This window comes from Oryctolagus cuniculus, chromosome 2, assembly GCF_964237555.1.
Source record: "Oryctolagus cuniculus chromosome 2, mOryCun1.1, whole genome shotgun sequence".
Taxonomy (NCBI): Eukaryota; Metazoa; Chordata; class Mammalia; order Lagomorpha; family Leporidae; genus Oryctolagus; species Oryctolagus cuniculus.
Genome location: NC_091433.1, coordinates 178,914,551 through 178,937,872, shown reverse-complemented (window position 1 = coordinate 178,937,872; position 23,322 = coordinate 178,914,551). Strand labels below are relative to the sequence as shown.

The 23,322-nt window shown below is 59.0% G+C and overlaps 1 protein-coding gene across 7 annotated transcripts in view; it reads left to right on the top strand.

Annotated features, from left to right (window-relative positions):
- Window positions 1-23,322, top strand: part of KLHL29 (kelch like family member 29) — a 283,407-nt gene that overhangs the window by 224,831 nt on the left and 35,254 nt on the right. For all 7 annotated transcript variants that reach the window (XR_007918320.2, XM_008254789.4, XM_008254788.4 and 4 more), the window contains 2 exons: window positions 3,381-3,522; window positions 4,804-5,316. Coding sequence is in view for 6 of the 7 variants with exons in the window: in XM_008254789.4 (XP_008253011.1) it covers window positions 3,381-3,522; window positions 4,804-5,316 (655 nt within the window). In the remaining variant the exon portion in view is untranslated. The remainder of the gene's footprint in view (window positions 1-3,380; window positions 3,523-4,803; window positions 5,317-23,322) is intronic.

Sequence of the window (23,322 nt, the reverse complement as noted above, 5' to 3'; positions counted from 1 at the left end):
GCAGAGAGACGCCGCTCAGGCCGGGCGATGGGCAGATAGGGAGGGCCACTCCGCGGGGCCCGTCTGCCTCCGTCTGCAGAGTGCCATCCTGTCACCAGGACAGAAACCGTGCCAGCAGCGCTGGGGAAAGGCCAGAGGGCTGGGGTCCCGGAGGGCAGTGGGCTGGGGAGGGGAGGCCCACTCAGCCCTGCCTCCCTCCGCCGCCCTGGGCTGTTTCCCTGGATGGTTTTTGTGCCATGCTTGTGTGCGCAGCCACCCCCACCCTGCTCCCGCCCCACCAATGGCAAGGAAGCATGGTGCTCAGCGCAGGGAAGGGGGCTGGGGAGCTTCCAGAGAGGCCAGGGCCCATGGGAGGAAAAGGCCAGCAGGGGCCAAGTGCAGAGCTGGAGCCAGGACTCACACACGGCCCCCAGAAGCCTCTAGAAACCAGGGTCCCTGTGGGTTTACTTTGGGCCTGGAGCCCTTGGAGGGAGGAGGGGGCTCCAGGCCAGGCCATGGCACTGTGTGCATTTCTCTGCAGAGAAGGGAAGACGCGATATTCACCTCGTTGTTTTAATACAATAAATAAAATTCCTGAACTGCAAGTTGCTGGCAGCGTTTGATGGTGCCTGCGACGGGAGGAATGCGAGCAGCTTATTTATCTTTCCCAGGGAAAAAAGGGAGACGGCTTCCTTCTCAGAGTGCAACCGCTTTCTTGAACATTCGGCATCCCTGTAATCTGCATGGAGGACCCGGGCGAAGAGCGGGCCTGTTAGAGCCCCGTTTAATCTCCTCCCAGCCCCGCCCCCCCGGGGCTCCTATCTGGGGTATGATGCACAGCCCGCGGTTTGGTAGCAGCTTGAGGGAGGGCATGGCCGAGTGTCAATCACTAGGGTCCCCAGTGTCCTGGGTGGTGCCTGACCGGAACCCAAGCCCGATACTTGTTGGCTGCACAAAACAACCTAACTAAGGAGCACGTGAGCAAGGAAGTGAGCCACAGGAATGTTGGGAAAACCGCAATTTTTCAAGTTCAGAAACTCCCCCAAGTTTTAGAGTACAGAACCTGGGGACCTGAACTAGAGGAAGAGAGACCCCAGCTGCCTCTACCAGCAATAGAGCTTTTCCAAGGCGAGTTTCCAGAACCTTCCCTACCTGAGCAGGTGCGGCTGGGGCATGGATGCTGACTCAGCAGGGCTGGCTGGTGGCCTCCTGCCTGGGAGGCGTCAGGATTCCTGGCAGCACCCTCCGCTAGGGTCTCTGGATTGGCAGCAAAGGGGTGCTGGATGGGGGCTGGAGTCTCAGCAATCAAACTCTGCCCAAAAACAGGGCCCTGGGTGAGCCACGGCCCAGGCTCCTTCCTCTTGGACACCTCTGACCCCAAGGGAAGCAGCCTCCGCCCCTCTGGATCCCCCAGGATCTGCGGAGGGGGGTGCCTTCAGCTTCAGCCGGGGCACTCAGGGAGGTTGTCTCTTTGCGGAATGCTGGGAAAGCCACACTCTTATTCCCCGAGACAACTGGTGAGCATGGCTAAATCCCAAGGCCCCCTGGTGCACCCCCTGACCCCAGGCAGAAAGGGAGCAGAGCCTCTGATAAGGAAGCTCCCCCCTGAGTTGTTCCTCCAGGTGTCACTCTTTGCCTTTGTTCCTTGCCCTAATCCCAGACACAAAGCCTCTGCAAAGCAGGCCCAGGCTACAGAGCAGCCCAAAGCACTGGGCTCAGGGCAGGCCCTGACGCAGGTGCCGTGTGCACTGTGCACAAAACACCCAGGGCCCTGGCGTGATGCCCCTCCTGCCCGTGCCCCCTGCTCTGCTCCTGCCGTGAGACCCTGCAGGAGTCAGGGCCAGCAGGGCGCTCTGCCTCCCGCCAGCCAGCTCAGGGGCAGGTTCAGTTAGAAGCCACCACAGGACTGAGGGCCTGTGTCTATCCCTGCTAGATAGCTGGTTCTGCCCCCTCCCACCTCAGGCCAGTGGGCCCAGCTCAGGCCAGGGGACTGCGATGCCTCTGCCCACAGCGGCTTCTCTGGGACCCACACCCCTCACTTCCCAAGTTTCCCATTCCCGCCTCTCCAATGTATTTTTAAGGGTTTTTTTGTTTGTTTGTTTTTTGGTTTTTTGCTTATTATAACTAATGGGTGGCCAGCGCCGCGGCTCACTAGGCTAATCCTCTGCCTGCGGCGCCAGCACCCCGGGTTCTAGTCCCAGCTGGGGTGCCAGATTCTGTCCCGGTTGCTCCTCTTCCAGTCCAGCTCTCTGCTGTGGCCCAGGAAGGCAGTGGAGGATGGCCCAAGTGCTTGGGCACTGCACCCCATGGGAGACCAGGAGGAAGCACCTGGCTCCTGGCTTCAGATCGGTGCAGCGCGCTGGCCGTAGCGACCATTTGGGGGTGAACCAACGGAAAAGGAAGACCTTTCTCTCTGTCTCTCTCTCTCACTGTCACTCTGCCTGTCAAAAAAAAAAAAAAAAAAAAAAAAACTAATGGGCATACTAGACACTTTGTCAAATACAGGAAACTGTATCTGAAGCCAAAAGTCCCATCCCCCTGCCCCCACCGAGGGTGGCATCCCTACTCCCACTCTGGTCATTTCCCCCTTGCGTGTATTGTCGTGTGTGAGGATGTTTACATACAGAAGTCATACATGTATCATTCTGTGGCCTGCTTTTCTTGTTGAACGTTACCATGTAAGCGTTCTCCCATCACATTAAGAATTTTTAGAAAACGTGAGTTTCCCAGCGTAAGGCTGTAACCCGGGGAGACCAGCGCCGCCGTCCCAATGTTTGTTTTCACCTTGATGTCTGCATGCCTCCCCTTGATCTAAATGCATAGATTAATGAGCTCGTGGGGCAGAGAACCGGCTGCCTGCCTGCCTGCACCCAGGAGCCCTGGCTCCCACCTGGATCTGGGGCCGGATCTGAGCTGCCACCCCCACCCCCAGCCTCCTCCGAGAGACATCTGCGTCTCAGAGGCTGGAGTGGGGCCAGGAGGGGGACGGTGGGACTACTCGCACCTGGTCAAAGGGCCAGGCGGGCGGTGCCAGTGAGCTGGGCTGAGTGCACCGTCAGTGCTGGGCTAAGTCGGCAGCATTTGCGCTGCTGTGGTGTGTTGATTGTCCGAGCCCCAGGGGCGCATGTGTCACAGCACAGGGGCGTGCTTTCTGCCAGGGACGGTGGGTGGGCCCAGGAGGCACTGGGCTGGAATTGCCAGAGCCAGGAGCTCAGCAGAGGCCACAGCTGCTACCCCTTGGCCAGATTCCTCAGGACTCCCCCATGGGGCCAGGTCTCAGCCTCTGGCGTCTTGGCTCCGAGGACAAAGCTTGGGCCAAAGGAGTCCTATTTTGAGGGACAGGTCCTAGGGCAGCGGGTCCATACCAGGCTGCGCTCACCATCCCGATCTGCTTCCCGCAGGCTCCCGGCATCTCCAAAGCGGACAATCAGTCCCAGGGGCTGGCAACCAGCATCCGGTGGGGGCAGACGCCCATCAATCAGTCCACGCCCTGGGACACCGACGAGCCACCCTCCAAACAGATGCGGGAGAGCGACAATCCAGGTGCGTAGCGGGGGTGGGCAGACAGAGGCACCTGTGCCCAGGGCCCGGCTTCCTGGGTGCCCCAGCTCCTCCCCAGCAGGTCCTGCCCCCTGGGCCCACAGATTGGGGGACTGGGGGCCCTGTGTGTCATTCCCTGGGCAGTGGCTGCATCTCCACCCCTTTCTCTGTGACTCAGGAAAGTTCTTTGGAGAGCAAGGCAGCGAGAGGCTCTGGATGATTATAAAGGGTCGCTTCCAGCACTCCAGTCCACAGCCCGTCTCTCAAAGCCCACCTTCCAGAGAGGCTTCTGGGAGAAGCCGGTGCTCTTCCCTGCCCAGCTGCCCACAGCTGCACATTCTAATCTCGCTACGTGACCCCAGCTAGGGCTGATGGTCCTGAGTAGCCCCCAGCCCCCCTCTCCCCTCAGGGTCCCCAGAGGAATCACAAAAGCTTGGCAGCGTTTAAGCCTCAGACTAGACCTGTTTATACGGAGGAGACCCACGCCGTCTTCCATTGACCCCACGTCTCCGGCTTTCGATCACCCCCCGAGTCATGTCTGTGAACCTGACCTGGGGGAAGCTGTCCAGGTCTCGTGTCAGGTCTCAACAGGGTGTCTGCACCCCCTTGCTCCACCCAGATTCCCCTAAGGGTCAAACAGGGTCTCATGCTGCCCCCAGGGCTGGCCCTGCCCGGTTTGTGCAGGCCCCAGCATGGCCGCCTTGCCCCAGGCTCGCCTTTCTCAGGGCAGGGCACACGCACTGGTCCAGGCTCCAGCGCTCTTCCACGCAGCCCCAGCAACACCCGCGTCTCCGCACGGGGCTCGGTCCCCAGCTGCCTGCAGTGGGTCTCTGCTGCGGTATTGCTTCTCACTTTTTCCTTATCTCCTTCTTCCCAGTAGCCCAAGGGGGAGAGGTGTTGCTGGCCCCATTGAGCAGATGAGAACACTGAGCCTCAAGGGAAGACAGGCAGCTGGTCCGTGCCCATAGCTAGCAAGCGGCAGAGTTGAGATTAGGACCCAGTTCTCTTTGAAGGTCTGTGCTCTTTCTCCCCCATTCTGTTGCCTCTCATCTCTACCAGGCAGATGTCACTTCCTCCTGCTAGCCCTCTGACCATCCGTCCTGATCCCCTTAAGGCGCATGTCCTGGGCCACCCTAGTCACACATTCCTGGGCCGTGACTTCCTCCATGCAAACGTCTTGGTCCACCTCTGAGACCCCAGCACCCAGCCCAGGGCCTGTGGAAGTTGGTGTTTGTTGAGTGACCATGTAACCAGAGGTTGCTGTTTCTTCTACCTCCCTTGCAGGCACAGGGCCATGGGTGACCACGGTAGCCGCCGGGAGCCAGCCCGCCCTGATTGCACACTCCTATGGAGTGGCCCAGCCTCCTACCTTCAGCCCGGCCGTGAACGTCCAGGCCCCGGTCATCGGGGTGACCCCCTCACTGCCTCCCCACGTGGGGCCCCAGCTCCCGCTGATGCCGGGCCACTACTCACTCCCGCAGCCGCCCTCCCAGCCGCTGAGCAGTGTGGTGGTCAACATGCCTGCCCAGGCCCTGTACGCCAGCCCTCAGCCCCTGGCCGTGTCTACACTGCCCGGTGTGGGCCAGCTGGCACGCCCAGGACCTGCTGCTGTGGGCAATGGCCACATGGCAGGGCCCCTGCTGCCACCCCCGCCGCCGGCCCAGCCGTCTGCCACTCTTCCCAGCGGTGCCCCCGCCACCAATGGGCCTCCCACCGCCGACTCGGCCCACGGGCTGCAGATGCTGCGCACCATTGGCGTGGGGAAGTATGAGTTCACCGACCCGGGGCACCCCAAAGGTAAGACCTGCTGCCCGCCTCCGCGCCTCCCCACCCAGTTATGCAAGGACAGGCACGTGCTGCGCCCGGCCCCTCCACCGGCCTCGCCCAACCCCAAGGCTGCAGCAGGGCCATCCCCTGCCGGGGACAGCCTGGCCTCACACAGAGGGGGCAGAGGAGGGAAGAGGAGGGCGGCTTGTGGAAGGTGGGAATACGGGCCCGGGCAAGAAGAGGGAGCCGCGAGGGGAAGGAAGGGAGAACCTGCAAAGTCCACAGGCCTGTGCCCTCCAGCTGAGCACTGGGGCCCTCTCGCCTCTCACCCAAGGCCAACCTCCCTCTGGGACGCCACAGGACAGTGCCATGATGGCCTTCTCCATTCTGCACCCACATATACACTCAGAGCGTGAACTCTCTGTGCCACGCCCTGGGACAGTGTCGTCCCAGGGCCAGGGAACAAGAGCAGCCAGCACCAGGGCATTTAGCACAGCCCAGGAGACAGTCCCAGCCACCCTGAGCCGCTTGAACATTTTGTTCCAAGGACCCCAGGCTGGCTGAGGAGACTCTGGGAAGGAGCACCCCCAGCCTCGCTTTCAATGAGCCAGCCCCGGGGGAGCCCAAAGGAAAACCCTTAAGAACACAGTCTGGGGCAGGTGCACCCAGGTCTTGGGTGCAGGCACAAACCCTCCAGAGTCAGGCTCAGGGTTAGGGTGCCCCCAGGTACTCACTCTTGGTGTCCATTAGCAGGTGGAGGACCAGGGCCCATGGGTGTGGGGTTTCCAGGTTTGTCTGACCCACTTAGCACCCCAGGCAAGCAGGGTCTGCACAGGCAGAGGAGGTGGGAGCATCCCCTGGACCTCCTGTGGAAGGGGAGAGGGCGCAGCCCCAGAAAGGTCCTGTAGCTGGGCACAGCTTCTCGGGGGAGGTGGTAGCAGGGCAGCGAAGCCAGCCGGCCACAGCCTTCCTGCCTGCCTGCAGGAGTCTCTGTCTCCATCCTCTCACGCCATGTCCAGGCCTTGTCAAGCCCCCAGCAGCAAAGCTCACACTGAGATCCCTGTGGGGTTTCATCCCAGTCCAGTGGAGCCCCAACTGCCTTGGTTTTAGAAATCAAGCTCTGATTTTAAATGACAAAAGTATAGGAAATTACATCAAAATTCTAGTCAACTAGAATTGTTTGGGATCTTTCTGTGCAAAAAAAAAAAAATTGACTAAATTGATTTTTTTTGGAATTGTTTTAGTTAAGCTCCCTCTCCCTTTAAAACAAGTACAAGTGCACATGCACACACACACACACAAACTTCTAGCTCATCAGCCACCAACTTCGACACACAAGGCAGTGGGGGGGCCACCTGTCCCCTCCTAGGCTGTGACGAAGGCAGTCGCAAGGCACTGGGTGGGTGGCCCTGACCTCCCCGCTCCTTGGGGAGCTTCCCAGAGCTGAGAAAAGGTCTGGCTGGCTGGCCGAGTTCCAGGCATGCAACCAGGAGAAGGACTTGTTCTGTGCAAAAAGGAAGTGACCCCGACACCCCTGGAGTTCATGGTTGGGGGCTCCGGGTTACCAGTTGTGGCAGGGAGGCCGTTGCAGGAGCAAGTTTCGTGGGCTCTTTTCCTCAGCTTTGTATAGAGATAAAAAGCCGGGAGACCGTTTGCAAAGAGGCAGAAACTCTTATCTGACAGAAAAGCGTCTGGTCCAAGAGGAGAGCAGGCGGAGCGCCCGAGCGGGACACTGGCTATGAGGAAGAATCCTGGGTTTTTAAGGCATTGCTGTCTGTGCATTGGGGGTGCCCGCTGGATGGGGGTTTCACATACGTGTTGATTGGCCTGGGGCTCGGGGAGATAGCGGGGGTCTCCTGGAGATGGCCTGAGTCCCCCTGGGTGCTCAGCCCCTTCCCCAGCCAGCTCTGGGTGCAGGATTGCACCCACCCTGAGGGTGATTTAAAGCCGCAAGGTCACACGAGCAGCACAAGAAGCTGTTAGTGGGGGAGATGTCAGTCGGTCTGAATGCAGGCCCTCCGGCCACAGCTGGCAGCCTGCTTGTGAAGGACTTTGTACCATGTCTGAGGGGCCCTCGCTGGGCCCCCAGCTGCAACCCACCTGCCTCACCAAAGCTGCAGGTGCAAGCCCCAACGCCATGAGCTCAGGAAGACACAGGTGGCAGGGCCAGGCCCCCGTCTGGGACCGCAGGGCTCAGGGGCCCACTGCAGAGCTGCTCCTGCGACATCAACGTCCATGCAGGGCCGGAGGGCATGAAACACCCTCCGTGGTGGCCCCGGCCCACAGACAGGAGGGGAGGGGAAGGGGGGATCCGGGTGGGACCTAGCACCAGGTGAGGGCCAGGAGGCTTAGACCTAGCAAGTGCTAGGCCCCGCCTAATGGCACGCCCAGCTTTGGCCGGGGACAGCCCTGACCCGTCTCCACGCCAATTTCCCTAGGTGGCCAGTGAGCCAGCCGCCTCCCCAGAAGTCGCGTTTAACTCACTTTTCTATTCTCGGCCTTGTCGGCGATGTTCATGGGAAGACAGCAACAGGAACACCCGCTAACATCTCCCGGCGCAAGCAGGGTGGGTTTGGGGTGACTTTTTTTCTTTTCTTATTTAAGTGATTTTTCCTTTCATTTCTAGTCTTAAATTTGTCAGATCTAATGTCAGACACCCAGATTGTTTTAAAAATCAGAAACTCAAATTTTGAAACCAGATCTTTGAAACTCACCAGGCGACAGTCACATTCCTGATAGGACCGCGTGGGTTTGCATCTGGGTCACTCTTAATTCTGCCACTAGGGATCTTACATCTCCGAAGCCCAATTGATTTCACACTCGTAAGTGACAGACAGCTGGCTCCAGGCAGGAGCAGGAGGCCCTGCGTGATGCAGCAACACAAGTCAGAACTCCACTGGAAAAGAGAGAGAGAGAGAGAGAGAGAGAAGGAACTTTCCTTTCCTCCCTTCCGTTTGAAAGCTTGCCCGGTATTCTAATCAGATCTACCGCAGAACACAACTTGCGATCTAGCTCATTAAAGCCCCAAGATTTCCCTGCCATTGTCTGAGGTGACAAGCTGGCCTCTCCCGGGGTTGAGTAATTACGGAGAGACCCCCTCCAAGAAGAACAGGTCTTGCCAGGCAGAGGGCTGGGCCACTGATATTTTTAGACTTCATTAGTGCCCCGATTTAAAATTTCACATTTTGTTTCTTGTAATTATCTTCCAATCGACTGAGCTAAAATTTCAGCCAGAGTTCTTATTAGTCTGGCTTCTCCCCCCACCCCAAAAAAAGGGCACTGGGACTTTAATTTAAAACTTAACCAGTTGAAACCTAAAGGCGGTGTGTGAACGCTTTTTGATTTGCAGGAGGTCAAGATCGTCTCTCTGGGTGACTAGCGAAGGCGGCTTGCGTGCGGTTCGCACTAATGAGCGTTATTTAAATGCATTGCGCACATATAGATTTCTTAAGAAGCCTGCGAGCTAAGTCTCTCTGTCTCTAAGAATGGTTTGGGGGCGGGAACAAGCTGTGGGGTTTTCTTTCTTTTTTAGCTTACCCGTTGAAAGCTAATTAAAAGTAGATTTCGTGTGTGCAAAGTGATAAGAGAGGAAAACAGAATTAGTGGCTTGTGGGATTCCGTTGTAAAATACTCGAGACATCTGCCTCGTCTTTGGACACGAACCCCTGAGCTAATCCAGAGGGGCAAGTATGGCCACGCCCAGGCCTCCGTGAGACCTGAAGTCCAGCGTCCCTGGCCCTGGCCCACAGGAGCCTGGCTGCGTGTTCCTCGTGTCAGAGCGCCCGGCCCAGGTGCAGGCACAGGCTGTAGTAATTTCTAGCCCCGCCCTCCTCCGCATAGGGTTTTTAGTGGTGCAGAGAGTGACCGGAAGCATGCGAGGTGTTCGCCTGCAGGTCTGGGGAAGCCAGGTTGCCCTGGAACAAAACTCCGACTGGGGAGATGTGTCTCTTCTACATTTTGTAGGCTTAGGGGGAGGGGCAGGGAGGCTCCACCTACTGGGTGTGGCCTCCCAGCCCCGATGCCCTGAGCTGTGTCCCCGGCCCTTCTGTGGTTCCACATCTCAGCCTTTCCCATCTGCTGGGGCAGCAGCTACCCCACGTCTCTACAGGAGGTGGGGTCTTGTTGAGGTGTGGGGAGCAGCCGTGTGGGTAGGGCAAGGCTCCCCACCCCCACCCCGGCCTCCCTCTCCTCATCTCTACAATGGGGCTCCTAGACCAGATGCTGTTGTGGACATGGCCATACATGGCACCGCGTCTGCTTCGCATCCAAAACCAGCCCGCCGTTTTCTGCTGATGTCGAGCCAGCTTTGGAGAGCTCAGCGGAGTGGAGCTGGAGAAAGACGGGGGGACCAGGCTGCACCCCCGTGCAGGGTTCAGGGCCTGAGAACTTCATGGCAGGTGGGATGCATCACGGTCCGGCAGGCAGACCGAGGGCTGCGCCTCCCAGGCCCGGAGCCCAGCACAAATCTCCCCCCGCTCTGACAGGTCCAGGGCACCCTGTTCCTTCTGTAACCTCAGCAAAAACCTTCTGGAAGAAGATCGGAATGCAGGAGACGGTGGTGTGGCCGCACATGGTTAGGCCAGAGGCACGGGGTGCTGCCCAAGCCAAAATCCTCTCTCCCCACACCTGCTCCATCCTTGTCTGCATCTCAGAACCACCATCAGGAGTCCGCCTAGGATCCACCCACACTCAAGGCCAGCGTTATCCCTGATCTGCCCACAGCACATCCCCTCCAGCCCGCGCTCTCAGGGGCAGCCAGGTGGCCTTTTCTAAAACCCCAGACTATCCCTGCCACGCCCCGTGGAGCTCCTCTAACGGTGCCTCGGCACCTGGCCCCTGCCTGCCTTCCTCTGCAGCCTGCCCCGTCGCCGCCCCCAGCCTTGGGTGCCCAGTCTGCCTGCTCTGTGTCCTTACGCAGCTAGGCTGTGCACCCCCGGCATGCAACGGGCAAGGAGTCCCTGCAGTTCCCACCCAACCGTCAGCAGCAACCAAGCCTGTGCCCGGCACCAACAGATGCACAGGAAACAGTCAATGTCTGAAGGCACAAAGCACTGGGTTGGGAGCTCCTGGGACTTCCCCTTCCACCCTCGTGGCCATGGCAGGTCGGCATTCAGGGATCCCGGCGTCTGGCACAGAAAGCGCCTGTGGGAGACTTCTTCCCGTGGCTACTCCCACCCCCATGCCTCTCCCCCACCTCTGGGAGGTCGTCTATGCAGAGCCCACCCACCCACCGCGCTCACACCTCTCCCACAATACCTGCCCCGGAGCGTCGGGACCGGGAACCTCAGTTCCCTCATTGACAAAGGGCGGTAACAATGGCACCTGCTTCTCACAGCTGCGAGCATTGGGTTATGTGATGTCAAGCCCGGAGAGCAGCGCCTGGCACGCAGCCATCTCTATCCCAGGGCTTGCGGTTGTCATTTCACTCCTGGCCACCGCACAGTGCTCACGACCTTTCAGGGCCCAGCTTAAAGGGACAAAGCCGAAGGCCGGCTCGCCATCCAGAGCTTTCATCTGAAACGCCTGATCCAGGGGGCTGTTTGAACAGAAGAAAATCGCCTCTCCCTGCCCCCCTCTCCCACGATAACATTTTGCCGTCTTCCACCATGGCCGCCGTTGGAAGGAAGCAGGCAGGAGCTAAGACTTTCGCCCTAATTCCAGGAGTGCTCTCACATCCTGTGGTGTTCAGCCTGACACCGGATGCCAAGGACACAGACACAGTGGGGTGGCAGTCCTGTGCCGAGGTAGGAGTCAGCTCCCCGTGAGCTCGTGCTGGGAACTGGTGTCCCCAAGCCTCCATCTCTACCTCCATAACACAGAGCTCACGGTACCAACTTCAGAGACCTGCGCTGAGGGTGCGATGATACACGTACAGTCTCCGCACACCGCCTGGCACTGCCTGCCGCTGTTACTGCCACCGAATCGGCCACGGGTCCTGAAGAATCCTGGGGAAGAGACCAGGGCTGGTGCACCTGTGGCTCAGAGCCAGCACTGCTTTTACAGCAAAGCTGTCCACAATAATCTCCCCAATCCAAGTGGACGGCTCCCAGCACAGATCTGGAAGCAAACCCACCGTCCCACCCCTACCCCGATCTCCTCTCCAGCCCCCACACCTTCCCCACACGCCTCCCCCCGGGAAACCTGCGTCTCAGGCCTGTGGACTCTGCACAGTGCCTGCCCCAGCCTGCTCAGACAGCCCTCCTCCCCTGCCCGGGGCCGTGTCCTAGGGGATTTGTTCCTCCTTAATTGGAGGGTTGTCCAGGGCTTAACGCTTTTGTTAACAGATCATTTGACTATGAGTGAACCAGGCAAGCGGAAAGACACAGCAAAGGCAGCCAGCCCACCCAGAGACAGTGTCATCCCCCGTGCAGCAGGTGACCCCAGGCCACCCCAGCCAGCTGGGCAGGGCGCAGGCAGATCGAGGCACCGTGGGCCACGTCCGCACCGGGCTGGAGGAGCAGATGGACCTGCAGCTCCAGCCCTCGGCTGAGCCCCTTCCAGGCCAGCTTTCCTGCTCCGGCCCCCGCTGTCGGACAGACAGGGCCACGGGAGTCAAGACGCTGAAGGGGAGGAGAGGGCTCCGCAGACAGGAGAAACGGGGGACGGGCATGGTTCCTTTCTGGGGGCTTCAGGAAGTGGTGCTGACCAGTGGCAGAAGCCAGCTGCCCTTATCCCAAGCCCTGTCTTCTCTCGGGAGCCACAGGCCGGAGCAGCCAGCGGCCAGCAGGGTGTCATGCAAGGGTTCAAGGTCAGTGACACTCGGAGGCCTAGTGGGGGCTAAAGCCTTGTTACCTCGCTTTATTAAGCAGCTGACGTGTATAGTCTTAGACACCTACTGTGTGCAGTGCCTGTGCTTAGCTTCTCCAGTGAGCCAGGTAAAGATAGGCTGCACGCCTCATACCAGTCTTTTCCTTTGCTGAACAAGAGGACTACATGGGATGCCCAGTGCTCCAGCTACGGGGCCAGGCCCCGGGAGAAAGCTGGGTGCCCGCCCTGGAGGAGTCTGCATTGCATCCGGGGAGACCAGGAAGTTCCGGCGATTAAACCGCAGGACTGGAGAAAAGAGAGGGCGATGCGGAAGGTGGCTTGAAAGGCAGAGCCAAGATACCAGCGAGAGGCGAGAGAAGCCCGGCGGCTCTGCAAAAGCGTCAGAGAAGAACGCTGGAGAGAGGGGCCAGCACACGGAGCTGTAATTGGTTCCAGCTGATTCATCCGCCATGGAGCTGCGTGTCCACTCAAATGGTTCGCCTGCACTGATTGGAGACGGATCAGCCAGCGATTTAAGCCTCTGGGCCCAAGCAATCCCCTTCTCTGAACTCTGGGCACACACACCTGCTCGGCCTGCACTGCTGACTTCTCTACCTCTCCAGTGAGTGACCCTGGGCTTGGGCAAGAGTCCTTCAGTCTCCAAGGCCATCGTGGCCATTGCAAAAGGGAAGGACTTTGTTGGTCTTCAGCAGCTTTGAGCCGGGTGGGAGGCACCTGGGCACCATCAGCCCTGGCCGGGAAGCCAGGTGCACATAGAAGAAAGCCCTGTGCGCCTTTCTCTGTCCTGGTGAGCGCTCATAGCAAAGTGCCTGCCGCGCACCCACTGTTCCAGCACCCGGCATCTGCTGTCTTTGCCAGGAGGAGTGTGCTGGGTGAGGCAGACCCCTAGAGACTCACAGAGTTTGGCAAGGAGCTTTGGGAGAAAGATCACCGAGCACAGAGGTGCTGTGCCTGCTGCTTGTTGGGGCAGGGGAGGCCGTCGCGGTACCCCAAATCATGAAACAAAATTGGAGAGAATGGAGCCCAAAGCTGGTTTAATGAGCAACAACTCTGTTGAAATTACATCCCGATCAGGATCACCCGCACTGTTCTAGAAATGTAAGAGGTAAAAATAATCCAAGGCTTGTATTTTAGGAACACAAAACACTGTGTAAATTGCTTGAAGAAAAAATGGCCAAAAGGTTGCCGTCTATTGAAATAGTTGTCATTGCCTGTTTTCTCGGTGTAACTCTCTTCTTTGAAAAAGAAAGCAAAGGGGAGCTGGAGCCTTTTCAGAACGCACCAAGCAATTGCCCGTCAGTCCCCAGCTGCCCCAGCAGCCTGGGAGATGGCCACGCACAGCCCTGGGGGGCCGCCGGCCTCCCAGCGCCTCTTCCACTCCTCTTCCACGTGACCTCTCGGGCTGTCACTGCTCAGGGTCTCAGGCCACACACAAGGCAAGCACGGTCCAGTTCTGCGCCGACTTCTGCGGGTCACTCTGCGAGGGCCGACACCACCACAAAGCACACAGGCCGGGTGGCTTAAACAACAGGCGCTTCTTTTCTCACGGCTCTGGAGTGCGAGAAGGAGGTTCCAGCAGGGCCACTTGCTGGGGCCTTCTCTTGGCTTGGAGACAGCCGACCTCTCGCCGCGTCTCCCCGCGGCCTCTCTTCTGGACCCTTGCGTCCCTGCTGTCTCCTCCTGTTCTTATATCGGTTCCTATCGCTGGATGAGGGCCCCGCTTACGACTTCCCGTAACCATTCCCTCCTTAGAGGTTCTTTCTTTAAGCACAGCCACACAGGGCCACAGGGCTCCAATACAGGATTTGGGGTGGGGGGGGGCTGCGGTTCAAGGTTCAGTCCCTAACCATCTGCACGTCCTACGTGAAAAGGGTGGCCCCTGCCACAGGCACAGCTACGTGTGGCGACAAGCAAGGTACAGCTTTACCAGTGGATGCTGTCAGTGGCTCGGTTCCTGGCACTCCAGCCATTTCCACCATGGTGTACTTCGAGCCGCCCACCCTGCTCCCTGTTAGCTGAGCACCGATCATATTTTCTATTATTAGCGTCCCACCTCTTTAAGGCTCACGGTTTATTTCCATAGACCCTTCATGCTGCAAAGGGTCTCAGAAGTTATCATCTGGTGGAAGCAAGACTCTGGGAGCCAGCAGGAGCCAGCAGCACTGAGCAGTTGTCCTGTCGAATGGTCAGGAGCTGTCTTCCCCTCGCTGCCAGGGCCCTGCCCTCTGGGGCCAGCCAGAGCAAAGCTGGGTCCTGTTGTACATGACAGCCCTTCAGGTCTCTGAAGATGCAGAGTCTCCTTTGCTGCAGCCCACAGAGCTCCAGCGACCTCAGCTGCTGGCCGGCCCCGTGGAGGGTCCCTTCACCACGGCACGTCCTCCCTGGCTGCGCTCCAGCTCGTCAAGTGTCTCTTAAAAGGACACCAGGTGACAGGCCAGGTGGCTCAGGGAGAGAGGACAGAACCTCCTTGGTCCTGAGCATCGCGTTGCAGATATTCGGATGTTGCTGTAATGATTGTGGCATATTTGCTTAGAACACACATTCCTGCAAATGAAAAGAATAAAACAGTGTCTCCAGGGTCCGGCCGCCACTAGGCCGGCCTCTTCTTCTCATCAGAGTGGAGACTGTTGATCCTTCCTTTTCATAGAGCCCCCAGCTCAGCCCCCACCCCCAACCCCAACCCCCAGCCCCTTGGGTCATTCCAATGCCTTTCTGCCCCTATAAAGCCTTGGCCTTAAGAACAAGTCACCTTGGCCTGCGGTTTTAGGAATTACTTTGGGTGTGACTCCGCCCAGCGAGCCCCACCCCACACCCCAGCAGTGCTCTCCCCCGAGCAGCTCCCATCCGCACCTGCTGGTGAGAGTCTCCTCCTGTCGCCCCCTCCCTCCCCACCCCTGCCCCGTGGTAGCTGTCAGAGCAGGACGTGAGCAGGCCTGGCACAGGGAACCTGAGATCCATCATTACAACATCACATGACCCCCAGAAACTGTGGCTAGAAAGCCCACTGAGAAACCAGCTGCTCCCCTGGGAAGCCCCGTGTGAGTTCTCCACCCTGGAGCCTTCTCACCTCTCAGGGACTGAGAACTGCACAGCAGGGCGGGGCGTGGCCTGCCCCTGGGGCTCAGAGCAGTGCAGCCATCAGCTCCACCAGCCCTGACCGGAAGGAAGCACAGGGACAAGACAGGCACACACCCCTGACCCAGGGCCCCAGTCACACCTGGCTCCCCACGGGCAAGGTCAGCCTTGGCTCCAGAGTGACACGTGACCACCAGAGGAGAGGGAAAGGGGACAGGGGCGGAGTCATCTCATGTCTGGGGCCTCTCTAGAGACACCTGCCCTGTACCCCTCCTGAGCAGAGCTGTGCCCTCGCTGGCGTCCCTGCAAGCACTAGGTGAGCATCCACGACCGAGGGTCATCTTAGGAAGCTGCCCTTCCACTATTTCAGGGAGTTGGGGTCCACTTAAAGAGCCCAGTGCCTTCCTGGGAGAGTGAATTCCTTTAGCAGTCGGCCATGCCCGCCCGCCGGAGTCCCGAGTGCCCTCAGGAGGCAGCCACCCTGGCCCTATCAGTGTGCCTGGTAGGCCTCGCCCTCCGTTCAGATCCAAAATAGAACCTGTCGCCAAGGACCTCAGAGGCCCCTAAGCTTAGGAATTCCGTGTGGCAATTCTGAAGCCTCTGGGTCCATCTGGCCGTCTGCACAGGCAGGTTTCAGAAATTCTAATTGATCCAAAAATAATTCCTGTATTTTCAGTCTCTTCTATAAAGAGACGTTCGTTACCTTCAGGATTCCTGGTTTACTGTCACTGGTCCCAGAAAGCAGAGAAGTAGATGTGTGGCTTCCCCCGGTACTGGGGGTAACAATGCTGACCCTGCTGGCTGATCTCGGGCTGTGGGTCGGGGAGTCCCATTCCGGGCAAGCTGGCTGGTGCACCCTTGGCACAGATGGGGAGAGGACGCTCTGTGAGCACCCTCGGTTTACAGTATTCGCCGGCATTTCTGTCTTCCTTGACACTGCCCAGGCGTAGGTGCTGGAGTGAGAACCAAGCTCAATGTCATAGCCTTCCCCGTGCCACAGCTTGAGGCTCCCCGCTTGCCGCTGGGCGTGTCTGGGCTAAGGATAAGCAAGACCCCAGTGCCTGTGTTGTATCTTAGGCGTGTGTATGATGTCCCTCAATATAAACTGGTGACTCTTGCGTTCATTCTTTATCTTCCAAAGTGGTGTGGGATGGATGGATGGATGGACAGACAGATAGATGGATGGACAGATGGATGGACACACAGGCAGGTGAGTGGGTGGATGTAATTCCCAAGGCAAATCCACAAGGGAAAGACGCACAGAGCCCTGGCCACCACGGAGGCCATCGCAGCTTGGGAGGCAGCTGGCCCTGGGGAGTGTTCCCTGCGGCTGCATCCCCATGCAGTGTTGCCAATGCCGTGAAGTTAACGGAGCCAGTCTTCCCACGAAGGAGCCAATTCCGTGCAGTGATAGATACATCTTTGAAGTTAATGAGGTCTATTAATTGAGCGTATTCCCTTTCACATGGATGGAATTCCTGGAATCTACCAAACACCAGCATACCCATTTAGAAGCCATTTAGAACCGATGCCTCCTGTCTCGGTCACCAATGGATGGGAAGCCACCAGCACCCAGCTGGGGGACCCAGCGTCCCACCGACGCCCTACACAGCCTTTGGTGTCCTAAAAGCTCAACAGATGTCCTGTCTGGCCAGCCACTCTTGTCCTCAGCAAAGTCCTCGCGCAACCCAAGCGGACAAGCTGGTGATCAGGGAGAAAGGGAGACCTGGGGTTCACAGATACCCGAAGAGCAACAGCCAGAGCTCAGCCTGCTGACGGAGGCACAGGAACACAGCCAGCCCACCAGCATGTCAGAACAGCCATGCGCAGGGAGAGCCGTGCCAGGGGCCCAGGGCTCAGGGACGAGCGCTGGCCCAGTGTTACCAGGAAGGGCTGTGGATCGGGCACTGGCTAAGCAGAGACGCTAGGGCCGGCTGCATCCAGAACAGCGGCCACCACACTGTGGCCCCAGCATCCCCTGAATACGCCATGGCTCTGCCCAGTCCCAGCCTCGTCCCCACTCACCGCCACTCACAGTTGCTTCTGAGCACAAAGTGGCTCTGTTGTGCCCACAGAACATCTGCTGAAGACAAACTTGTGTTGATAGCTCTTCCTTCACAAGCCCGGCCGTGTTATAAAAGGAAAGGGACCATCTGGCCCGCTTCTGGACCCCAGCGCCTGCTGGAAGAGATTCCTGTGCGAGAAGGCAGGGAGAAGCCGGCGTCAACTTCAGGGAACTATTTTGGGGCCGGAAAGGAATACTGCCTTCCCGCCGCCGAGGGAATGTCACCGGCAGACGCAAACCTGCCCTGAGGAGGCCCAGCCGGGGTCCCGTGCAGCCGAGACCCCACAGTGGAGGGCCAGCCCGGAGGATGGCAGGACATGAGGGGAGGCACAGGGGCAGGGCGTGAGCCCTCAGGAGCGGGTGTGAGGAGTGTCACGGGCATGTCTCTGTCGCACAGTCTGATGTCATCATTTGCATCCCCACTCCACCCCCATCCTGGCCTTGCCCTCGAGACAGGTGCCCCTGGGGCAGAAGAGCCCCCTTAGGGCTCGTCTGCTTCCAGCTCTTTGCAGAAGAGACAGGGAAGTCAGCGGAGAAGCCGGGCAGAGCGGGTGAGGGTGCGGGGAGCTGGGGTTAGCTCGTGGGAACTTTCAGAGGGAAAGCGTCTCCCAGCTTCCTGCCAGACACTCTTAGGCTGAAACTGCCCAGCAAAGGCCTGGCCTCCCTGCTCCAGGCAGGCGTCCCAGCCCCCCACCCCCACCCCTCGCCCGTTCCCCGACAGGAAAAGGCTTGGTTTCCACCAGAATCCATGCCAATTCCAGAAAGCTTGGAGTTGAGGCACATCTCACTGCTGACCAAGGCCACCCCTGTCCTGGCATGCAAAAGCGGCACCGTGGGTGGGGGCCAGAAGGGGGTCCTCTGTGGACACCCCTCGTTCCCTTTTCCTCTTGTCCCTGCCAGCTCGTCTGGCCCCGCTGGACACAGAGCTGTGCCTCTGTCCGTAGGAAGGGTCACGGGTTTCCATCCACTCCCATAAATGCACTGAATTCCCCCCGCTTGCAGGCGTTCATTTAGATTCCGAGGATGGACACAGTCCCCAGCGTAGACTATTCAAAGCGCTAAGATTCCTAAAAGGTCACACTCCTTTCATTCCCGCCTCTTCTCACTTCTTTTCCCTTCTTATTGATTTCTTGGGGCACATAAGAAAACACAGTAGGCAAAGCCCACTACTTCCATTGAAATAAAATATTCTGCAGTCAAACCACACACCATAAAGAAATAATTGCAGTCTGTATATATTGCTAATGGACATCTCTCAGCAATTCCCTGTCTCATAAGCTTTAAACACAGACATTAGTATAAATATGCAGAAATCCCCATTCGGGCAAATTACTCTGCATTTCTGAACGGGAGGAAGATTAGCCATGTGCTGATATCTTTGAAGGAACTCAGCAGAGCAGGAAAGAGTCTCCAGCCCCCTCCGGGAGGGAGGCCGGGGCCGCCGGAAAGTCTCTGTGCAGAGCTACAGGCCTGGCCGGCAGCCCCTCCTCCCCAGGTGGGTATCCTGCCTCCCGGGCCTTCCAGGCTCCTGAGTCTCCACAGGAGTGAGAAAGCGAAGGCTGGGACCCGTTCTCCCCGGCCTCTCACCTGCCTGGCGGCATCCAGGCCTAAACAGCCCAAACCTGACCAGAGCCTGAAAAGGCTGATGGAGCCTCAGACCCTCAGGACCCAGGCTCTGAACGCTCCCTCTCTCCAGCCCTTGCCCCTCCTCTCACCCATCACTCCCACCCCTTCCCTCCTCCATCTCGTCTTTCCTGTTGGGGGCGGGGATCCTGCCCTTCCCCACCAAGGCAGGGAGGGGTCGGTCAACATTTTCTGGGCCCCACGGCCCAGGCAGTCAGAGCTGAGCCCCGCCTGGCCCCTGTGAGCACAGTGCCGTTGTCTGGGGGTGATGGTCTGGCCTCGCTGGTGGCTGCTTGGAGGGGAGGCAGCGGAAATGGGGCGAGCAGCCTGACGCAGGGTCCCCCACAAGCCCCTGCCACTCCACGGACCCAGAACAGGCCACGTGTCCCCTGGACACCCACAGCCTTGACGGCCTCTTCAGAGGCTGGGAGCAGGGGCAGGGAATGGCCTCAGGGGACACCAGGAGCCACGGGGAGGGCTGTGGTCAGACGCCAGAGGGGAGTGAGAAGCCAGGCCCGCCGCAGGCTTCCTGCGTGTTTTTCCTGGGTTCGCCTCTCTTTCCTGCAGCAGCATGGAGGGCTGAGGGAGGGGACCCTGGCATTCCGAGGCCTCTCAGGGCCACCTCTGTGTGCGGTGGCGGCCGAGGGAGGGCCCGGGAGCGAGGCCTGGCTCTCGGAGGCGCCGTTTCCTGGTGGGAAGCTGAGGCACAGCCTCTGTGTGGCAGAGCGAGCCCTCTCCTCAGCTAACCCGAGCCTCTGCGTGCACACTTCGCTCAGCCTTCTTCCCCTCCGAGCATCTTGAGGGTCTATTTTCATGTCTGTCTCCCCCACTCAGCTGTGAATGACTTTGGAACACCCCCGCCCCTGGCCGATTTAGCAACTTTCTGTGAAATGCAAAAAGGGACCCTTCTCTCAAAGACCCTCGCCTGCCACCTACCAGAAAATTGTCAGAACAACTGAAGAAGCCTATGATGACAGTGAGGCGTGTGGCACCCCCTGGGGTTGTGCAGCGCACATCCTGAGCAACCCACCTTCCAGAAGGGCTTCTAAGGGCGTTGCGTGTGCGGGTCATATATTCAAAAGTTCACGGAAAATGGAATTAAAGGTATGAGTTTATTTGGGTGCAAAAAAAATTTTTGCATAGTACATTTAAAAAATGCATGTTATGAAAAAAAAAACCTATGCATGGATTTCAATTTTTTTTTTCCTGCAGCAAAAGAAACCCACACTTTCAATTCCAGTGCTCCATGAGCATTCTGAAGTGCCCCTGTTTGATTTCCATGACTCTGGGGCGGGTAGCACCATGGCCCATGATCAAACCTGGAAGTGACTTTGCCGTGTCTGCCCAGCTGGTCAGAGGCGGTGCGGGGATGGACGCAGGACAGTCCTCGGCCCATCGTTCACTGGCTGCGGCTCTGGTCTGTGGGCACTCAGCAGCACCTGCCGTTGCAACCACACGCACAGCCTGGCCTCCGCCCAGCGCAGCCTCCCCTCTGCCCACCTCCCAGAATCTCGGCTTCCTCATTTGGAAAGTGAGCAGCCGGCCCCAGACTGGAGGGAGTGCCCTCACATGTGCCCAGACTGTGCCCCACACTGAGGAGTCCCAAGTCCCACGAGGACACGCCTGTCAGCTCCTCCTCACCAGGGCCTTCGGCTCAGCCCACTCGGCCAGCCTGACACACTCAGCCTCTACCTTGGCTGCCTCCGCCCCTCTGGGTGGCTGCGCTGCCTGCCCACCATCCTGGCACCTCCACTCTGCTCTGGCCCTTCAGCCCCGGAGCCTAACCCCGCCCAGGCGTCTGACGGCACTGCCCTGTCCTCACCACTATGTCCCAACCCCACTCACGCTGGCCTTTAGCCTGGCCCCCTCTAGAACTGCCCACAGGCCCTAGTCTAGGAGGCTCCAGCCCCTGGGAACCCAGCTCCTCCCCTGGGGCAGAAGGCGGCCAGCTCACGTGGAACTGGGGTAATCCGAGGCGTCAGGCCAGACTTTGTTCTGTCAGGAAAAGAAAGAGAAGCCCCAAGAAACCTGGGTGAGCCTCCATGCCATGGGGCCAGGCCCCTGCCCACCTGAGCTCCAGCTGGGGGCTTGGCTTGCAGTCCTCCTGGCACAGGGGCAGGGGGACAGGGAACTTCAAAAAGTTCATGGAAACTGGGTGTTAGTAAACAAGAGACGTGGAGTTCAATTTTTTTTTTTTTTGCACCCAACTAATTTTCTTTTATGATTGATTGATTGATTTGAAAGGCAGAGTTAGAGAGAGAAGGAGAGGCAGAGAGGTCTTCCATCCACTGGTTCACTCCCCAAATAACTGCACTGGCCAGAGCTGGAGTGATTCAAAGCCAGGAACCAGGAGCTTCTTCCAGGTCTCCCACATGGGCGCAGGGGCCCAAGCAGTTGGGCCATCTTCTACTGCTTTCCCAGGCCATTAGCAGGGAGCTGGATTGGAGGTAGAGCAGCCTGGACTTGAACTGTCGCCCATATGGGATGCTGGCACTGCAGGTGGCGGCTTTACTCACTATGCCACAGCACCGCTCAACTAATCTTTTAATTCCATTTTTCCATGAGACTTTTGAGGTGCCCTCATACAGCCCCCAAGAAGGACATGTCCTTACCCATCAGAGAGCGGGGGAGCCCCCACTGGCCCCTGTCCGAGGCCGAGAGCAATCCCCAGGCCCGCTAGGACGAGAGGTGATGCCCCTGCCACTAGATTCTGAAAAGTGGTCTCCACGACCTCTGGGCCTCTCGGCAGCCAGATGCACGCGCGAGGATGACTCCACGGGACTGCCCAGCCCTCCAGAGCCGCGCGCCGCAGCTGCGGGTCACCGACACCCCCAGCACCCACACGCCACCAGGGCCCGGCTTTTGGTCTGTTTGGTTCTCCCTTGCTATCCCCGGCGCTTAGCACGTGGTAGGTGCTCAGTAAGTACTTGCTGGACAGGGAATGGCTGCAGCTGGCAGCGACTGGTGCTGTCCACTGGGCCAACGTGCAAACGCCACGGTGATGGGGGCAGAGAGCAGGAGGGTGGGAACCGGGAGACAGAGCCTAGAGCAAGGCCCCCAGTTGGGCCGCCTTCGGGCGAGACCCGTCTGAAGAAGCCAGCGGGTCTTCTCTCGCTCAGTAGCTTCTGCGGCTTTCCGTCTCCTCAGCCTCCCTCTCGCCGTCTTACCCTTGGAGGACTTTGCTCCCGGATGGCTCCTGGCTCTGTGCTGGTCATGCCCCTGAGCAGTGACCAGCCCTGTCTCCTGCTGCCACTGCAGGGGACTTTGGCCAAGATAAGCCCGGGGCCATGTGAGGCCTGGGCAGCTTCTAGAATTGCAATTTCTGTGCTCCGCAGTTGAGTTCAGCAGCCACCCAAAAGCCTCGGGTGTCCTCACCACCTCCAGTACACAGCCCAGGCCCCTGGGAGCAGTGCCTTGGGCCCTCCCACCAGCTCTGCCCCCTCCCAGAGCTCCCAAGCCCCCCTCCACATCAGGACCACATCAGGTGCTCCTTGGTCCCTGGGCCTGCCCTTCCCCGGGGACCCCTACGCCTTGGCCCTGCCCTGCGGAAGGTGTCCAGGCGAAACAGGAAGCAGTGACACGCGGTGCCTTAAAACCCTAAACGCAGAGGGTGGAGGCGAGCAGAGCCTGACTGAGCTCATGCTGTCTCCGGTTCTCAGCGTTCCCATCTGGACGGCAGGAACACGCCGTCGCAGCACGGTACTGCGCGTCGTGCGCGGGTCTTGGAGCCGGCGGTGAAGCATGCGAACTAGGCGCGGGCTCTTCGGGGACGAGAAGCAGGGCCGGACGCTGGGGAGTCAGATGGCTGCTGCGAGCCGGCGCGGATGTTGTGAAAGTGCCCCTTGGCCAGCACCGGCCACGCGCGCGCCTCGGGGCCTCGGGATGTCCTCGTCCTGGCCAGGCCCTCACACGCGGACCTCGGGGGCGGCGGCGACTGCGCAGGCGCCGGGAGCTCGGCCAGGGCAGGGGCGGGGCCACATCAGGGGCGTGGCCCCGCGCGCGGTGACGTCACGAGGAGCGCCTCGCCCGGGGCCCGCCCCGCCGGGCGCCGCCGTCACGTGGCGCCGGGGAACGCGCCGTCAGGGGGTCCCCGCGCGCGGAGGCGGCGCATCCGCCAGGCTTATTTGCATAGGCGCGCGCTGGTATTTATAACTTCTCCTCAGCCGGCTCCGAGTTATTGATGTCTTAAAGTGACTTTAATCTGAGCCTTCTCTTCTTCAAATGGGCTTTTGATTTCCGGAGTGATATTATACATGGCTGTAAGCTATTGACTGAGCGATTGCCGTGGTGAACTCAATGTGCTGATGTTGAAAATCTGCGATATAAATAAACTTCCTCTGGTAGAATCATTATAAAGCACAAGCAGCAGAAATTTATGGAAAGAACAGATTAAATGCTTAGGCTTAAATTCTTCAGTGTGCTGCTTGCCCTAAACTGCTGTGTCTGGAATTCGGGCTGCTGATTCAGGTGGAAAAAATCAAACGAACACATCGCCTGTCGTTGCA